Here is an 18094-nt window from a genome sequence, read left to right as displayed (position 1 = left end):
GGAGGCGGGGCTGGTGGTTGGGAGGCGGGGATAGTGCTAGGCAGACTTATAGGGTCTGTGCCAGAGCCTGGTGGGAGGCGGGACTGGTGGTTGGGAGGCAGGGATAGTGCTGGGCAGACTTATATGTGGTGGTGGGAGGCGGGGCTGGTGGTTGGGAGGTGGGGATAGTGCTGGGCAGACTTATATGGTCTGTGCCAGAGCCTGTGGTTGGTAGGCGGGGCTGGTGGTTGGGAGGCGGAGATAGTGCTGGGCAGACTTATACAAAGAGCACAGGTACAAATCAAAGTAGGGTATACACAAAAAGTAGCACATATGAGTTGTCTTGTTGGGCAGACTGGATGGACGTGCAGATCTTTTCCTGCCGTCATCTACTATGTTACTATGTAAAGCGCTGCCGACTTGTAGCGCTATAGAAGTGATTTATAGTAGTAGTAGTATCTGAGCTTAACTCCACAGAAAATGACATCTGAATGTGTTGTATGCAGTATATGTATGAACTGAAGGAGATTTATTTCCAGTACGATTCAGCTCATCGTGTACTGGCTGCACAGTTGCCGTCCTGCACATTTAGGTAAATAAAAATGGATCCCTTTTCCTAGGTGGCGGCTCTAAGGGTGCTCGAACAGCACCAACATTGCATCCCAAGGAGGAGTCATTGGTATCGAGTTTGACCAGTTCGCTCCTCTAGATGACACCTGATCCCTGACAGCCTCCCCCGAGCCCTGAAATAAAGCTGTGGCTGAGGCGGTTCACTTGAAGGACAGAGTCACACCCAGTTGCTGATCTCTCTCTCTCTCTCTCCAGTCCCAGGCCAGCCTGTGGTGCTGATCTGATCTGAGGGCTCCCAGCTCCGATCAAAACCGAGCCAGAGGGGCGGCGCCGACCTGTTCTCCTAAGGGCTGCAATCCGATTCCAGCCGGGGGCCCGTGCTGACCCGCTCCTGCTAAGGGTTCCGATCCAATTCCACCCTCTGGTCCACTGCCGACCTGCTCTACTGAGAGCTCCGATCCAGACCCGGCCTGAGATCCGGCGCTGACCCGTTCCTAAGGGTTCCGATCCAGTTCCACCCTCAGGTCGACTGCCAACCTGCTCCACTGAGCGCTGACCCGCTCCTAAGGGTTCCGATCCAATCTCAGCCTAAGGTCCCTGCTTTGGGGCTCCGGTAGAGCAGCGGTAGCAGCCCCGAGGTTGCCGGGTTGGCTATTTCGTTACACGGAGATGACCGGGGTGGCAGCCAGATTATCCAAGCAAAGGGCGCTCGCCCATGGCTTCGGTGCCAACGAACAGGCGATCAAGTATCTGAACCAGGACTATGAGGCTCTGCGGAGAGAGAGCCTGGAGTCCGGCCAGCTCTTCAAGGACCCGGTCTTCCCTGCCGTGCCCTCTGTGCTGGGCTACAATGAGCTGGGACCCTACTCCTCCAAAACGCAGGGCATCGTCTGGCAGAGACCCCCGGTAAGGCTGGGCAGGGGAGCACCAGGGAGAGGGGCTCAACACCTTCCTTCTCTTCAGTTACATCTCAGTCTCCACTTCACAGCTGCTAAACTGCTGAAAGTAGGCTGGTGCTTTCTACACTGCTTTTCTTGTGGGGTCCTTAATGTGCACCAGTTCCTTCTGGAGAGGGGGGAGATTATCGACCTAGTTTTATTGCAGATTAGGCCTGAAATGCTAGAAATAGATTGAGGGATTTGAGCTACTTTTTAATACTGTAAACATGTGCATCCAGTCTGAGGATATGGTAGATTTAAAACAAATAGGAGAAAGTTTTTCTTTACTCAGCGTGTAGTTAGACTCTGGAACTCGTTGCCGGAGAATGTAGTGACAGCAGCTGGCCTTACCGAATTTAAAGGGGGTTTGGACAGATTCCTGAGGGAAAACTCCATTGAACATTTATTAATTTTTTTTTTTTTTTTTGGGGGGGGGGGGGTTGCCGGGTTCTTGAAGCCTGGATTGGCCACTGTCGGAGACAGGATGCTGGGCTTGATGGACCCTTGGTCTTTTCCCAGTATGGCGGTGCTTATGTACTTATGTACCTATCCAGTCACTTCTTGGCAGAAAATCCAAGTAGAAATTTCCTTGGCTCTTTTGCTGGCATAAGTATGAACGCATAAATGTTAGGTGTGTATATACCGGAACCTAAGTGCCCAGGGGATCTAGGCTCTAATGTATGGCCTTGGGGTGCCTATATGGAGGCACCCAGATATAGAGGAGGAGTAGCCTAGTGGTTAGTGCAGCAGGCTTTGATCTTGGAGGACTGGGTCTGAGTCCCACTGCAGCAAATTGTGACTCAGGCCTAATCACTTAACTCTCCACTGCCCCAGGTACAAAATAAGCACTTGTATATAATATGTAAACCACTTTGTAACCAAGAAAGGCAGTATATCAAGTCCCATCCCCTTTCCCCTATTGTATGGGGAGAGTTATTGTATGGCTGAGAAGGCATAGCATGGGCGTAGTTTGGGGGGGTGAGGGGGCATTGCCCCCCCCAAATGCAGGGCCGGCGCAACGCTGCAGGCAGCTATCCCTCTGTCCTGCCCGCAGCTCCCCGACCGACAGCCCTCCTCGTCGTTCCTTTCCCCCCTCCCCCCAGCGTGTTTAACCTTGTATTTTTAGTGGCAGCGATGGCAGTGAAGAAGAAAGCACTACGGGCTTGCCTCCAGCTTTTCCCTTCCTTCACACAGTGTCCCGCCCTCACGCAAACAGGAAATGCACCATTTTAGAAGGCGGGACACTATGTGAGGAAAGGGAGAAGCTGGAGGTGAGCCCGCAGTGCTTTCTTCTTCACTGCTATCGCTGCCACTGAAAATAAAAAGGTTAAATGCGCTGTGGGGGGGGAAGAATGGAGAGGAGGGCAGTCGGGGAGTTGAGGGAGGGCAGGGAAACTCGCTGGACATGAATGGGAGGGGAGGGCAGGGGGAGAGAAGAGATCGCTGGCCATGGAGAGGAAGGAGAGGATGGGAGGGCAGGGGGAGAAAAGAGATCGCTGGACATGGAGAGGAGAGGAGGGCAGGGGGAGAGAAGTGATCGCTGGACATGGAGAGGAGAGCAGGGGAGAGAAGAGATTGCTGGACATGGATGGATGGAGGGGAGGGCAGGGGAGAGAGGAGAATTGCTGGACATGGATGGATGAATGGGGGCAGGGGAGAGAGGAAATTTGCTGGATATGGATGGATGGATAGAGCGGGCAGGGGAGAATGGAAAGTTGCTGGACATGGATGGATGGAGGGCAGGGGAGAGGAGAATTGCTGGACATGGATGGATGGAGGGGAGGGCAGAGGAGAGAGGAGAATTGCTGGACATGGATGGATGAATGGGGGCAGGGGAGAGAGGAAATTTGCTGGATATGGATGGATGGAGGAGAGGGCAGGGGAGAATAGAAAGTTGCTGGACATGAATGGACGGAGAGCAGGGGAGAGGAGAATTGCTGGACATGGATGGATGAATGGGGGCAGGGGAGAGAGGAATTTTAATGGATATGGGTGGATGGTGGAGAGGGCAGGGAAGAATGAAGAGTTGCTGGGCATGGATGGATGGAGGGGAGGGAAGTCAGGAAGGAGATGCATATGGATGGAGGGGAGGGAAGAGAGGAGAAATGCTGGAGGGCAGGGAAGAGAGGAGAAATGTTGGACAAGCATGAAGGGAAGGAAAGACAAAGGAAGGAGATGCACATGAATGGAGCGGAAGGGAGAGAGGAGTAATGCTGGACATGGATGGAGGGGAGGGAAGACAGAGGAAGTATATGTACATGGATGAATGGAGGGGAGGGGAGTGAGGAGAAATGCTTGATATAGATGGAAGGGAAATTGCTGAATTTAAGGGCTGGATCGGAACACTTTGAGGGCAGATGCTGAAATTGGAGGAAGGATAGGGACAGGACTACAGATGGTAGACAGGACACATATGGACACAGGAGGATGGTGGACATGGTGAAAGAAAAAATATCAAAAGTTAAGAAGACACTGCATTAAAACAGAAGACATTGGGACCAAAGCAAATAGAAAAACTAAATGATCAGACAACAAAGGTAGAAAAAAGTATTTTATTCAGAATTTATTAATTGGAATATGTCAGCTTCTGGAAATGCGCATCTGTGATATTTTTCATGTAAGTTTCAATTTTTCTAGTATTGCTGCATGCCGAGTCTGACTTCTTGAGGTAACTTTCCAGTTCAGTATTTTGCTTTCATTCATATTTTTTTTATTTCTAGTTCCTTGTGTCATATCTGTTGTCATGTGCTTTTCATGTGTGATCAAGGTGCAGTATTCTGCTAGTGTGTAGTATTTGCAGCCCTTTTTGTATTGTTTTTTCATTAGGTAGTGTACTGGTGTTTTAGAGCCAATTCTGTGCTGTATAATGATCTGAAGCCATGCTGTGTGAAGCATACACAATTATAACAATCCAGGTAGACACCGAAAACTCAAGAAGCTGAACTAGCCAAATAATGCTAACCACTGGATGATGATTTTCTGCTAAACCTTGATCGGCATTTGAGGATTTTGGAATGGGAGTAAGCATAGTATTTGCAAAATCTACAGGATAAGATCCAGCTGATAAAGCTATGTTAACAAAATTGGTTAACCAAATAAATATATTGGGGTCATTTTACAAAGCTGTGCTATCGATTCCACATGGCAAATGTGACAAAGCCCATAGGAATATATATATAGGAACTCTGCTAGATTCAGTGTATGCTCGGGCCTTTCTGCCCCTGGTGAGAGAAAATACCTTGATAGCACTCACCTCACAGGTCTGGAGTAGCAGGCAGGTCATAGCTTAGCAGATGTTGAGATTGATAGGCCACATGGCCTCCACAGTGCATGTCACTCACATGGCTTGCCTCCATTTATGAGATGCCCAATGGATATCTTCCCAGTGGTCTCAGGCTACAGGGAAATTAGCAGATGTCAACCCAATTCCTGCAGAGTTTGTTCAATCCCTCTTCTAGTGGACAGTTCGGCCCAATTTGACAGTGGGATTTCCATTCCAAATTCCACCTCCTCAGAAGGTGTTGTCAATGGATACAGCCAACATGGGATGGGGAGCTCATGTGGATGGGCTTCAGAACCAGGGAGCGTGGTCTGCTCAGGAGACAGATCTCCACATCTACCGTATGGTCTATTTGGAGTGCTCTAAAAGCTTTCAGAGATTGACTACAAAATGAAATTGTTCTCATCCAAACTGACAATCAAGTTGCAATGTATGTGAACAAGCAGAAGGGTATGGGATCTTATCCCTTGTATCAGGAGGCAGTATAGATGTGGTAGTGGGCCCTCCTTTACAGGATGGTACTACGAACAACGTACCTGGCTGGCAAGGACAACAGCCTGGCAGACAAACTGAACATGGCAATGCAATCTCATGAGTGGTCTCTCAATATGCACATAGCCTGCAGGATCTTCCGAGAGTGGGGCACCCCTCGGTGAATATTTTTCACCATTTATCTCAACAACAAGGTTCCTCAGTTCTGCTCCAGGCAAAGATCACATGGCAGAATAGCATCAGATGCCTTTCTCCTTCACTGGGGGGGAAGGTCTTCTGTTTGCATATCCTCCAGTACCTCTCATACAGAAGACTTTACTGAGCTCCAGTGTACACAAATGAGCATACACAAACCATGGGGCCACGGGGACCAGGGCCCCCGTAGATTTGGCCCTGGACCCCCCTACTGTCGATCCCCTACCCGCTCGCCTGCCCGCTCGCTCACCGTCGCCATTGCCTACCTGGGCTGGCGGGGACCCCATCCCTCACCAGCCGAAGTCTTCTTCCTTCCTTTCAGGTTTTTGAGTCTGACGTCCTGCACGTCCCCGCCAGCCCAGGTAGGCGACGGCGAGCGAGCGGGCGGGCGGGGGGGGTCGAGAGGGTCGGCGGCAGCGGGGGGGGGGGTGTCGGCGATGATGATAGTGGCAGCGGCGGGGGGTGGCGGCGGTGCTGGGGGGGCTAAAATGTGCCCCCTCACCTCGGCTCTGGCCCCCCTACCACTGAAGGTCAGATACGCCCCCGGCACAAACCACCGCGAATGCACAGGAGCTCCAGCAGGCCAGGCCTGTGACCTTCCATTTTCCTGCTGGCCTGCCTGTTTTCCCACTCATTTGCGGCAGCGCATTTGGTTGTGCCTACTGCGTTTTCGGTGCCTCCAGCCCAGAAAAAACCAGGGACACAACCTGGACCCATAATGGGTCCCAATGCAATGAGAACTAGTCCGGACCATCCCTGCAACAACTCAGGAATGTCCTGGACCGACGCAGACCAGCCCAGCAACATATGGGGCCCCCCTTGCCTGCCAAACTGACCACTGGACCAAATAATTTTTAAAAAAGAGCCATCAATGTCCTGAAGAGACTCAGGACCACCTCTCCAGGGCCCAGGTAAGCCTCCACCAGACCAGGTGACTTATTATTTTTTTTTTTTTTAAACCTTTTACCCCTTTACACATATCAGGGTTTAAAAAAGATTTGGAAAGTTCTTGGAGGAAAAGTCTATAGTCTGTTATTGAGATAGACATGGGGGAAGCCACTGCTTGCCCCCGGGATTGGTAGCATGGAATCTTGCTACTATTTGGATTCCTGCCAGGATTGGCCACTGTCAGAAGCAGAATACTGGGCTAGATGGACCATTGGTCTGACCCAGTATGGCTATTCTTATGTTCTTAACAATGATCCTGATTGCTCCATTCTAGCTGAGACTGATTCAGTTCCCTCTCCTTCAGGAGTTGTCCTCTGAGGAACCATGGAAATTGGAGTGTTTTCCGACCCTCATAACGCAGAACGAGGGGTCCCTTCTGCATCCCAAACTCCAGTCCCTGGCCCTCACGGCCTGGATGTTGAGAATGTAGAATTTCAATTCTTGAATCTGCCTGAGGGTGCCTCCAAAATGTTGCTTGCTTCCAGGAACAATTCTATTAAGAGGTGTTATTCTTTCAAATGATCAAGGCACTAGATCCTCTCTCTTGCCCTACATGAAAACTGCTTAAACACCTCCTGCAGTTTTCTGAGTCTGTTTTTTAAAAACAGCTCTGTAAGGGTACATCTCAGTGCAATCAGTGCTTACCATTTTCATGTAGGGGGTAAGCCCATCACTGTACAGCCTCTAGTTGTTTGATTAATGAGAGGTTTGATGTTGTCAAAGCCCCCGCTCAAACCTCCGTGTCATGGGATCTCAACGTCTTTCTAACCAAACTGATGAGCTCCTTTTCAGCCACTTGACTCCTGTCATCTGAAGTATTTGGCCTAGAAAGTCATGTTTTTGGTGGCAGTCACTTCAGCTCACAGAGTCAGTAAGCTTCAGGCCCTAATAGCTGATCCACTTTACATGAAGTTTCATCATAACAGAGTAGTTCTTCACACACACCCTAAGTTCCTTTCTAAGGTGGTGTCAGAGTTCCATCTTAACCAATCAATTGTTCTGCCAACATTTTTCCCAAAGCCACATGCCCATCCCGGCGAAACAGCTTTAGCCTTCTATTTGGAGTGGACTAAAGCCCATAGACAGTCTACCCAGCTTTTTGTTTCTTTTGACCCAAATAAGATGGGAGTAGCCACCGGCAAACGCACTATTTCAAGTTGGCTAGCAGATTGCATCTCCTTCACTTATGCCCAGGTTGGGCTGACTCTATAACATAGTAACATAGTAGATGACGGCAGAAAAAGACCTGCATGGTCCATCCAGTCTGCCCAAGAAGATAAATTCATATGTGCTACTTTTTTTATTTGTACTGTCCTCTTCAGTGCACAGACCGTATAAGTCTGGCCAGCCCTATCCCCGCCTCCCAACCACCAACCCCGCCTCCCAACCATCAGCTCTGGCACAGACCGTATAAGTCTGCCCAGCACTATCCCTGCCACCCACCACCGGCTCTGGCACAGACCGTATAAGTCTGCCCAGCACTATCCCCGCCTCCCAACCACCAACCCCGCCTCCCAACCACCAGCTCTGGCACAGACCGTATAAGTCTGTCCAGCACTATCCCTGCCACCCACCACCGGCTCTGGCACAGACCGTATAAGTCTGCCCAGCACTATCCCCGCCACCCAACCACCAGCCCCAGCACAGACCATAGAAGTCTGCCCAGCACTAGTCCCGCCTCCCAACCACCAGCCCCAGCACAGGCCGTATATGTCTGCCCACACTAGCCCCGCCTCCTAACCACCAGCTCTGCCACCCATTCTAGGCTAAGCTCCTGAGGATCCCTTTCTTCTGCACAGAATTCCTTTATGTTTATCCCACGCATGTTTGAATTCCGTTACCATTTTCATCTCCACCACCTCCCACGGGAGGGCATTCCAAGCATCCACCACCCTCTCCGTGAAACAATACTTCCTGACATTCTTCTTGAGTCTGCCCCCCTTCAATCTCATTTAATGCCCTCTCGTTCTACCGCCTTCAAGGCTCATAGTGTTATGACTATGGCAATACAGGTAGCCCACTTGAGGTCAGCCTCCATTGAGGAAATTTGCAAGGCAACAACGTGGTCTTCGGTCCACACATTCACATTTCACCACCTCCTTGAGCAGAATACCCGACATGATAGTCAGTTTGGTCGGACAATACTGCAGAATTTGTTTGGTGTCTAGAATCCAACTCCACCCTCCTAGGTCCAGTTTTGTTCTGTTCCAGGCTGCTCCTCCACAACTAGATTGTATATAGTTTAAGGAAGATTGACTACAAGGCCTTGATGTTTTGAGTCCCTATTGTCCTAGCATTGTTGTTTTCGATGAGCCTAGTACTACTACTACTACTACTACTTGACATTTCTAAAGCGCTACTAGGGTTACGCAGCGCTGTACAATTTAACATAGAAGGACAGTCCCTGCTCAAGGAGCTTACAATCTAAAGGACAAATGTTCAGTAGTAGCTAGGGATACCCAGATGTGAGAATGCCGACGGCCTGCCTGGCCTTGAAGAAAGTGAAATTACTCACCTGTAGCAGTCCAAGTATTCTCACATATCCTCCCACCTTCCCTAGGAGTTGTATTCCTTCAGCTATGTTATCCTACTGAGGAACCTGCGCTCATGCGTCGGGCGAGAAGGCACTTGCACCTGCACTGTGGGACACTGCTAGAAATTTCTAGTAGCTATACATGCTAGGCAGCATCTGCACTGAGTCCCGTTGGATGACATAACCCAGATATGAGAATATTTGGCCTGCTGTCGTTTGAGAATACCTGCTACAGGTGAATAACTTTGCTTTTAGGCGACCTGTTACAAAATTACCCCAATCTGCTAGTTTATCTTATTTGTATTCTTTTCTGGATCTCAAGCAAACCTGCTGCCCCTGAACCAAACTCTCTCTCTTTATTTTCCAGGACCTGTGTTCCAACCCCCAGTTCATTCAGGGAGGGGCAACCCGGACAGACATCTGCCAAGGAGCACTGGGTAAGTGGGACACCCACATGGTGGGTGGGAGGGAGAAGAGGGATTGTGCCGAGACTGACTTGTACATGATGTCTATTAGCAGTGTTATGAGCAGAGGTGTATCTACCATTGAGCAAGACCAGCAAAAAGCCCAGGGCCACCTGTGGTAGGTAGGGAGCTACCGAGCAGCAGGAGCTTCTTTCTTGGTATCCACCACTCTGCCTGTCTTCTGGTTTTGTCCACTGGCCCCACACAGGAGTTGAAATCGGAGAGTGCCTACTTCTGTATCTTGCAGGAAGAACTTGCTCTCTGATTTTAAATCGTGTGTGGTGCCAGCAGTCAGAGCCAGCAGAACATAGGCAGAGCGGAAGGAACAAAAAAACTCCTGCCAGTCTGCAGTTAATTTAGAGGCTCTGGAAAAGTAGGAAAAGGGACTGATGCTGAAAGTAAGGCAGGGAGAAGGGCCTGATGCTAATGCTGGGTGTTGAGCTTAGAGCTGACACAGGAGCTGGGGATGGCAGAAGGGGACTGATGTTGGCAGATGGTGGGGGTGGCAGAAGGGGGCTGGTGCTAGGGGTTTGGAAAAAGGTCTAATGCTTGACCTGAGAGTAGGGGATTTGGAACTAACACAGAGGCTAGGTTTGAGAGACAGGGCAGATGCTAACGGGGGGGGGGGGGGGCAGAAGGGTTATTGTCCTGGACCTCGGAGAAGGGGGCTGAGAATAGCAGGTGAGAGGAGAGGGCTGGGGCTTGCAGATGGCTTTGATGCTGAGGCTGGGAGGAGGGGTCTAGGGCAGTGGCATAGCCAGACAGCCAATTTTGGATGGGCCTGAGCCCAAAGTGGGTGGGCACAATATTTTCTCTGCCCTGCCCTACCGCAAAATATAAATACATTAGCTAATAAGGATCCTCAAACTCTGTCAGCTGAAGACTCTCTCTGAAGGTAGCCAGAACTCCCTTTTACCAAACTTGACAGGCAGTAGCAACATCTGTAAGCCACTGATGCCAGCACCCTATGCGTGCTTAGCTGTCGGTGACTCAAGCATGCTGTCACTGACTGCAGAGCTTGGTAGAAGGAAGTTATGGCCGTCTTTGGAGGAAGTCCTCAGCTGGGGAGGCTTGGGATCCCTACCAGCTATACAGCAAGGGTCAGAACTGGTGTTAGACATGCTAGGGCCCCCTCCCTGATCCCCTCTCCTCCCTGCCTTCCCTCCAATTTCCCAACCTGCCATTACTATCACATCAACAGACCCTCACCAAATACAGAACATGGGATCGTGTATCAGAAATAAAAATATTTAGACAAAAATTGAACTCGGAACCCCAAAAAAGTTAAACTTAGCATGTACTTCAACACTGGAGAAATAAAAACAGAAATGCATTTCCTTTCTCCTGAACACGATACAAACACATTTGCTATGTATATTTCCCAATGCCAACATATTCCATTTAAAACATTCAAAATACATTGTTTTCTACCTTTGTGGTCTGGACATTGTATTTTTCCATCATGTTGGTTGCAGCTTCTTTTCTGCTTTCCTGTCTGTTGTCTTCTTTCAAGCGGCTGCTGTCCATTTGTCTTCTTTTACCTTCACTACACATGCTTCTGACATATTGACTTCTTATTTTTAGCTCTTTCCTCTCTTTTTTCTTCTTTCTGCCTTGCTGTCAACTCAAATTTCACCCTCTCACTGTTCTCCTCCTTTTTAGTTAACAGCTACCTATCAGATTTTCATCTTTTTCTCTCACCTACTAGCTTTTCCATTTCCCCATCTCACTTCTTCCTCAGCCCTCCATTCCCTTTCATTACCATATTTCTATCCTCTGCAATCACTATCTTTTTATTTATTTCCTTGCCACCCTCTTCCTCTCCTTCCTGGCCTCTCCCACATGGTTCCACCATCTTCCGTCCCTCCACCCTTGTAGCCCAGCATCTGCTCCCTCTTTCTCCCCACCCCACTCTTGTAGCCTTACATCTCTCTTCCCTCCTGTTCCCCCCATGTTCTAACATTTCTCCCTCTCTCTTCCCTCACTCCCACTGTCCGGCATCTCTCCATCACCCTTCTGCTCCTGAATCCAACATCTCCTCCTTTCTTCCCTCTCCACCTCCTGTGTTTTTCTCTCCCTCTCATTCACCCCCAGGTCCAATATATCTCCCTCTCTCCCACGTTCTACTATTTCTCCCTCTCTTGTGCCATGGGTCCAGCACTTCTCTTCCCCCCTCCCCCCATGCAGCATTTGCTCTCTTCCTCCCTTCCACTGCTGTGCCATGTTCAACATTTCTGCCTCTCCCCCTCCCTTGTGCCCCATCCAACATCTCTCGCTTCCCCCTACAAATCTCTTCCTGCCCTCCACCATCATGTCCAATTTTTCACCATCTATCTTCTCCTCCTCACCACCCCCTGTCCAACATTTACCATCTCTCCCTCCCCACTACCCCCCTATGTCCAACATTTCTCCTTCTCTTGCCCATCTCCACTTCATGCCCCCCCCCATGCAGCATCTATCTTATGGAGACCTCCCCCCAACTCTCCCACTCTTCAATGGGGCACCACCCTTAAAAGGCTGAGCTCCGATCCTGCATCTCCCTCCCTCTGTCCCACTGCAGCACTTCCCAGACGCTGCCTACCTACCACCACCACGATCCAGCATGTACCTCCCATTTCAGCAGCAGCGGTAGTGATTCAGGTAGCAATTCATGCTGCTGCTGCTTCGTGCTAACCCGGAAGCATCTCCTCTGCCGAGCGCCCGCGTCCTGCCCCCACAGAAACAGGAAGTTGTAATAATGGGGGCGGGACGCTGCAGAGGAGACGCTTCCGGGTTAGAACGAAGCAGCAGCAGCATGAATCGCTACCGCTGGTCCGCGCTGCTGCTGAAATGGGAGGATCGTGGCGGTGGTAGGTAGGTAGCGTCTGGGAAGCGCTGCAGTGGGACAGAGGGAGGCAGATGCAGGATCGGGGGAGCTCAGCCTGCTCCCTCTGCTGCCGTTCCAACGAAGGTGCTCTGCTGGGTGGGCCTGAACCCAAACTGGGTGGGCCTAGGCCCACCCAGGCCCACCCTTGGCTACGCCCCTGGTCTAGGGGCTGATACAGGGACTGGGGATGAACAATGGGAAAGACAGAGGATGAGAAAGAGCATAGATTGCAGGTGGGTAGGGAGAAGAGAGAGTGGAATGGATGGAGGGAAAGGGCGGAAATAGGTCAGAATTGAAGGAAAGTGGGAGGAAAGGGGTGAGAAGGGGAAAGTGGAAGGAGGGAGGGATGAGAAGCAGGAAGACTGGAGGAAGTGAGAGGGTGAGAAGGAGGGAGGGGTAAAGAGATGGTGTGAAGGATCTGGAGAGGCTGGAAAAGGGCTGGAAGGTACTATAAAGGAACAGACAAAAGAGACAGATCTGTGAAAAAAGTGATAGAAGAGAATGAGGAAATTGGGTAGCAGGTAAGAGACAGAAAAAAGGGGCTGGATGCTAGGAGGGCTGAGTGACAGGTAAGGAGCTGGAGTTGGTGAGGGAAGGAGACTTAGAAGAAGATAAATGAGAACTGGAGAGGAATGAGAGTGGAAGATGATAAGCTCATAGGTAGGTAAGAATGAAAAGAGGGAAACTGAGTTCTAGAGAGTGAGAGAAGGGGAGAATAAGGGGCAAAATCTAGCTGCTGAGTGGAGATTCACAGAAGAGAGAAATAGAGAAACGCAATGAAAGGGAACAATCAGTGTCAAAGACAGATGTAGAGTGGAAAGGAAGACAGGAGAAGAAGGAAGAAATAAAAATAAGACTCTGGAAAAGAACTTAGATGGAGATGACACAAGAAAAGTCAAACACAGAGGTTGAGACCAAGCCAATTAGTAGAATAAATGCCCAGACAATGAAGGGAGAACACAATTTATTTTCAGTTAAGTGACTGGAATATAATATAACCCGGCAGGTTAATTTTAAAAATACCTGTTGGGGCATGGATCCCGTTTGTGCTTGGGGTGTCAGGTGAGGGCTGGGCTCTTGCTGCTGTCCGTGGTGGCTGGAGGCGGGGTCGCAGTTGTGCTGCTTCCTGGCAGAAGCAGTGCAGAGAGACTGCTGTCACGGGATGTTAGTTTCGCTGAGTTTTGGAGCCACAAGTTGCGAAGGGCAATGCTGTGCCAGCAAGCAAGCTGCTGTTTTGATTCCTACGGTGGGAGAATCCAGGCGTCTGTGCACATTTGCGGTGTCTTACGCATGCAGAGCAGTTGTGTGAGGGGCGAGAGAGGCAGGCTGAGCTGAGTCTGCTTGGGGTACTTCTGAGCATATAATACCAATAACAGCTAGAGAACAGCAAAAAAAACCCAAAGGGTAAAAATAAACTAAGGTTTTCAATTGATGGGTATAGCCCTCAGAGACCAAGAATAAACCAAGGCCTGTCAAGATCGGGTCTTTATGTCCCTGCATGATCAAGTGAAATCCCAATTAACATTGACACTGGGTAAAACCTGAAGAAGCCTATGAGAAGGCGAAACGATATGGGCCCCGTTGTTTATTCCACCAGAAGGGTTATTGGGCAACTCCAGTGAAAGCTAAGTGTCATTTTTTAAGCTTTTGCTGTTATTTATTTATATTGCAATATTCAATTTAATATAATGATTAGCACTATCACTATGGGTATATAACAGCCCCATGAATGAGATAGGACCCCAGACACTATAATCTCATGTAGATATTTGAGTCTGGCAGGTCAGACCTTGGTTTATTCTTGGTCTCTGAGGGCTATACCCATCAATTGAAAACCTTAGTTTATTTTTACCCTTTGGTTTTTTTTTTTTGCTGTTCTCTAGTTGTTATTGGTATTAGATTACGAACGTAAGGGGAACAGCTCATACTGTCTTTTTGCATTTATTTGGTACTTCTGAGCATGTTTGGTTTCTGTCAGAGCACCAGGCACGAGCTGTATTTTTAAAACTCTGTTTCCTTCCTGACACAATCACCTCAGAAAACCCCTGCTAGTACAAAAAAAGGTCAGTTGGGCATAACTTTTCAGAATTTGATTGGCTTTAGAACATAAGAATAGCCATACTGGGTCAGACCAATGGTCCATCTAGCCCAGTATCCTGCTTCCAACAGTGGCCAATCCAGGTCACAATTACCTGGCAGAAACCCAATTAGTAGCATCATTCCAAGTTACCAGTCCCTGGCATCCTCCATGTCCATCTCAATAACAGACTGTGGACCTTTCATCCAGGAACTTGTCCAAATCTTTTTTTAAATCCAGATATGCTAACCACTGTTACCACATCCTCCCCACAAAATTAGTTGGACTTCACATCACAAATGTAGATGAGTAGAGTTTCACAGAATCATCTGGACTTCACCTCCTTGAATCAGCAGCTCTGCACTTTATAGAATGAGCTGGGCTTTGCATCACAGAATACATTGGACCTCACTTCTCAAAATAAGCTGCACTACAGCTCTCAGGCTCAGCTAAGCTTCTGCTCACAGATGGGCAGATGATCGAAAGTCCCACGCTGTCCAGCGTCTAAAAATAATGCTGGAACAGCAAGCGGCTTTACCGCCCCTGTGATCAGAGATAATAGCACGCAAATTTAAGCACGCTATTCTCTCTGATCGTGGGGTAGAAGTGCGGGAGGATTGTGCCTAAAGCCCTGCCCAGTGCATCCCAGGATGCACTGGGCAGAGCTGGGTGCTGCCACTTTCGAAGCGGCACCGATGGAAGAGGAGGGAGGGGAAGGGCCGCTAGACCACCAGGCGAGGGGGGGGGGGGATTGACCCGTGGCCCACTGGGCCCACCAGGGACATCTGTGTTTTCCCTTCATTGTAGACGTGATGTCTTTCAGACTTTCTGTTTCTCCTGGATTTCAAGAATCTCAACCTTGAAATATCATATTTTAGCTTAACACTTTCAGCTGTACTTCAGTCTTGAAGTCTCCTTCATATTTCACCCTAGCAGTATCACCTGCATTTCAGTCTCTCAGTATGTGTTGTATTTTAGTCTTACAGCAGCTATTTTGCTTTGACTTGCCTCTCTATGTTCCGCTTTGGCCTTTCCATGTGCTTCAGCCTCTCAGTGTCAGCCATGCTTCAGCCAATCTATATCTATTCTGCTTATGCCTTTCAGTGTCCTTGGTGCCTAGCCTTCAGTGTCTGTTGAGCTTTGAATTCAGTATTTTCGGCGATGAGACCTCTTTATATTAATGGTGTTTCTCTTTTACTTTAATTTTCTTTCTGTAATGTCTACAGCTTCCTAGGTTTTTGGTTAAGCTGGTTAGTCTACAGGTTTTCACTCTCTCCCTATTAGTGAACTGTTTTGTTACATCCCACAAGTTCTGGACTGGTCTGGTACAATGCTAAGGAAGGAGAAATTATATCTTACCTGATAATTTTCTTTTCATTTAGTCCTATCAGACCAGTTAAGAAACCCACCTTCGTGAATTTTTACATTATATGCAGTGCAAATTTTCTAGCAAAAAAAAGGTGCCGATACTCAAATGCCAGGCCACCCTTCAGGCGTGGGGTGATCACTGAGGGACTCACTCCACAATAGCCAGGCCCCCTGCAACCAGTCACAGAATCTATGACAAGGCAGAATTGGTGTCTTCAGCCTGAGCTCTTTCATTAAAACTTGTGGTCCATGGGTCAATTTTAGAAGACACTGGAAAAGGTACAGGTACTCAGTACCCCGGAGTACCCCCTCAAAAAAGGCCCTGATTATATGCTTCCATTATGGATTGTTATCCTTTTCTTTCCATTGCACAATCTATTCCACTTTTTAATTTGGGTTTTTTCTGCTGTTTTCTTCAAGCAATTCTGCCTTCAGTTGGCGAGCTCTGTGACATTAGCTCCTGCTTCAGTTGCAGAGGTTCATGGCAGTACAGTACAATAGTTCCTGCTTCAATTGCTCATCCCTTCTATCGATGGATTATAATTGCTCCAGCTTCGGTTGCAGTTCTGTTGGCTGCCAAAATTAGTGGTGCTTCATTAGCATGTACGGTGCATGATAATGTCACTTACCCTGAACTCTGAATATGAGCTCCATTGGTCATTCAAAGTACTGCACAATATTTGCTAATTAGTAATGTAGTGATGGCAATATATCAGTTTTATAAATTTTACATCTGCTGTCTTTATATTTTGCACAGTACAGGTGGAAATGCATCACTGTTTCTCTTTCTCTAGTGTTCAGTGTATGCAGAATCTGGCTTCTTGGGAGTTCAGTTTAATTTTTGTCTACTTAGACCCTCACCCTGTATAAAATATCCGTGTTCTGCATGTGCAAAAGAGAGATGGTTTTCTGTTAACATTGACTGTGTAGGACCAATCTGCACTACTGTGACTTGTTTAGTTTTCCTATAGGTTTATTGATGTTATACTACCCCAATACAGTGTTTATGGTGCTGCCTTTTCCTAGGTAGGTACTTGTCATGGAAGTTACTGCTGTTATGGTATGACAGAATTTCACTGTAGGTCCTGAGTGATATTTGTAGTATTATTTAGATTGTAAGCTCTGTCGAGCAGGGACTGTCTCTTCATGTTCAAGTGTACAGCGCTGCGTACGTCTAGTAGCGCTTTAGAAATGATAAGTAATAGTAGTAGTATACCTGGCACTGGATTTTAGATTCGGATTTAGATCACACATTTTTCAGTAGTAGCTCAAGGCAAATTACATTCAGGTACAATAGGTATTTTCCTGTCCCTGGAGGGCTTACAAATAATGGAAGATTTTTTTTGTTGTTACATTTGTACCCCGCGCTTTCCCACTCATGGCCCGCTCAATGCAGCTTAAGTGGCTTGTCCAATATATCAAGAAACCTGACTTCCCTGGTTCTTAGCCTGCTGTTCTAGCCATTAGGTACAGCTAATACAGCAAATACATATTACCCATATTAGCTATGTTAGTAACTCAACAGCAAACTAAAGGCTAGCAGAGCTGAAGTCTGGTGGCCACTTAGCAACCTACCAAAAATATTGATTGATAAATTATGTTATGGTTGCCAGTAACCATAGGATTTCTGTTACTGTGCTAGTCACAATGCTAGACTGGGGAGATAGGGCTCTCTGAGAGCCAAGTAACTACATATATTTCCAGAATACTACAAATACTAATATGTTATATTATTTTGCTGTGCATTATTTTGATGGCTTTGGTACATAATTCCCTAGAGTGTATTCAGTGTGCATAATACCATCAGTAACAGAGGTACAAGGGGAGGCAACTAGTAGTCAGGGAAGGGATCTTTCCCTACTATCCCCCATTTTTTTTAAAGAGTGGTACTTGTATCGGGAGAGCAGTGTTCCCTCTAAGCTGCGCCAAATGTGCAGTAGCTGAGTAAAATTCAGAGTAGCTATAGTTGAACTACAGGCGTACAAGTAGCGAAAGCATGCAGAGCATGGCTCATGGAATTCTTTCTAACCTCCCTGCCAGTATTTATGTATGTGTGTGTGTATGTGCGCACATATCTGAGACGAGCTCACAGGGAAATGTAACAGAAAATATTTGCTCACGTCAACTCAGTCCTTAGAGGGACATTGTCTCCCTCATTCCCTTCTCCCCCACAAGGGTTTCCTTTTTATCTCCCTCTCCTGGGGTGGCAACACTGCAGAAAGGCATTGCAACCAGTCAGCACAGGCCCTTGAGCATCTGTGCATGTTAAGGCCTACTGCATTCTACCCCCTCTAATACAGGAACTTTGGAGGTGGCAGGAGCTGCCTTGAGCATGCACAGAAGGAGAGAGATTGGACACCATGGGGGGGGGGGGGGAGGAGAGA

At 48.3% G+C, this 18094-nt stretch overlaps 1 protein-coding gene across 1 annotated transcript in view; it reads left to right on the top strand.

The window, feature by feature from the left end:
- Positions 1-1106: 1106 nt before the first annotated feature.
- CAPN2 (calpain 2) overlaps positions 1107-18094 on the top strand; it is a 149892-nt gene continuing 132904 nt past the window's right edge. The window contains exons 1-2 of the mRNA XM_030195967.1: positions 1107-1455; positions 9303-9372. Of these exons, the coding sequence (XP_030051827.1) occupies positions 1219-1455; positions 9303-9372 (307 nt within the window). The 5' untranslated portion in view covers positions 1107-1218. The remainder of the gene's footprint in view (positions 1456-9302; positions 9373-18094) is intronic.

This window comes from Microcaecilia unicolor, chromosome 3, assembly GCF_901765095.1.
Source record: "Microcaecilia unicolor chromosome 3, aMicUni1.1, whole genome shotgun sequence".
Classification (NCBI taxonomy): Eukaryota; Metazoa; Chordata; class Amphibia; order Gymnophiona; family Siphonopidae; genus Microcaecilia; species Microcaecilia unicolor.
This window is presented reverse-complemented; position numbering and strand designations above follow the sequence as displayed.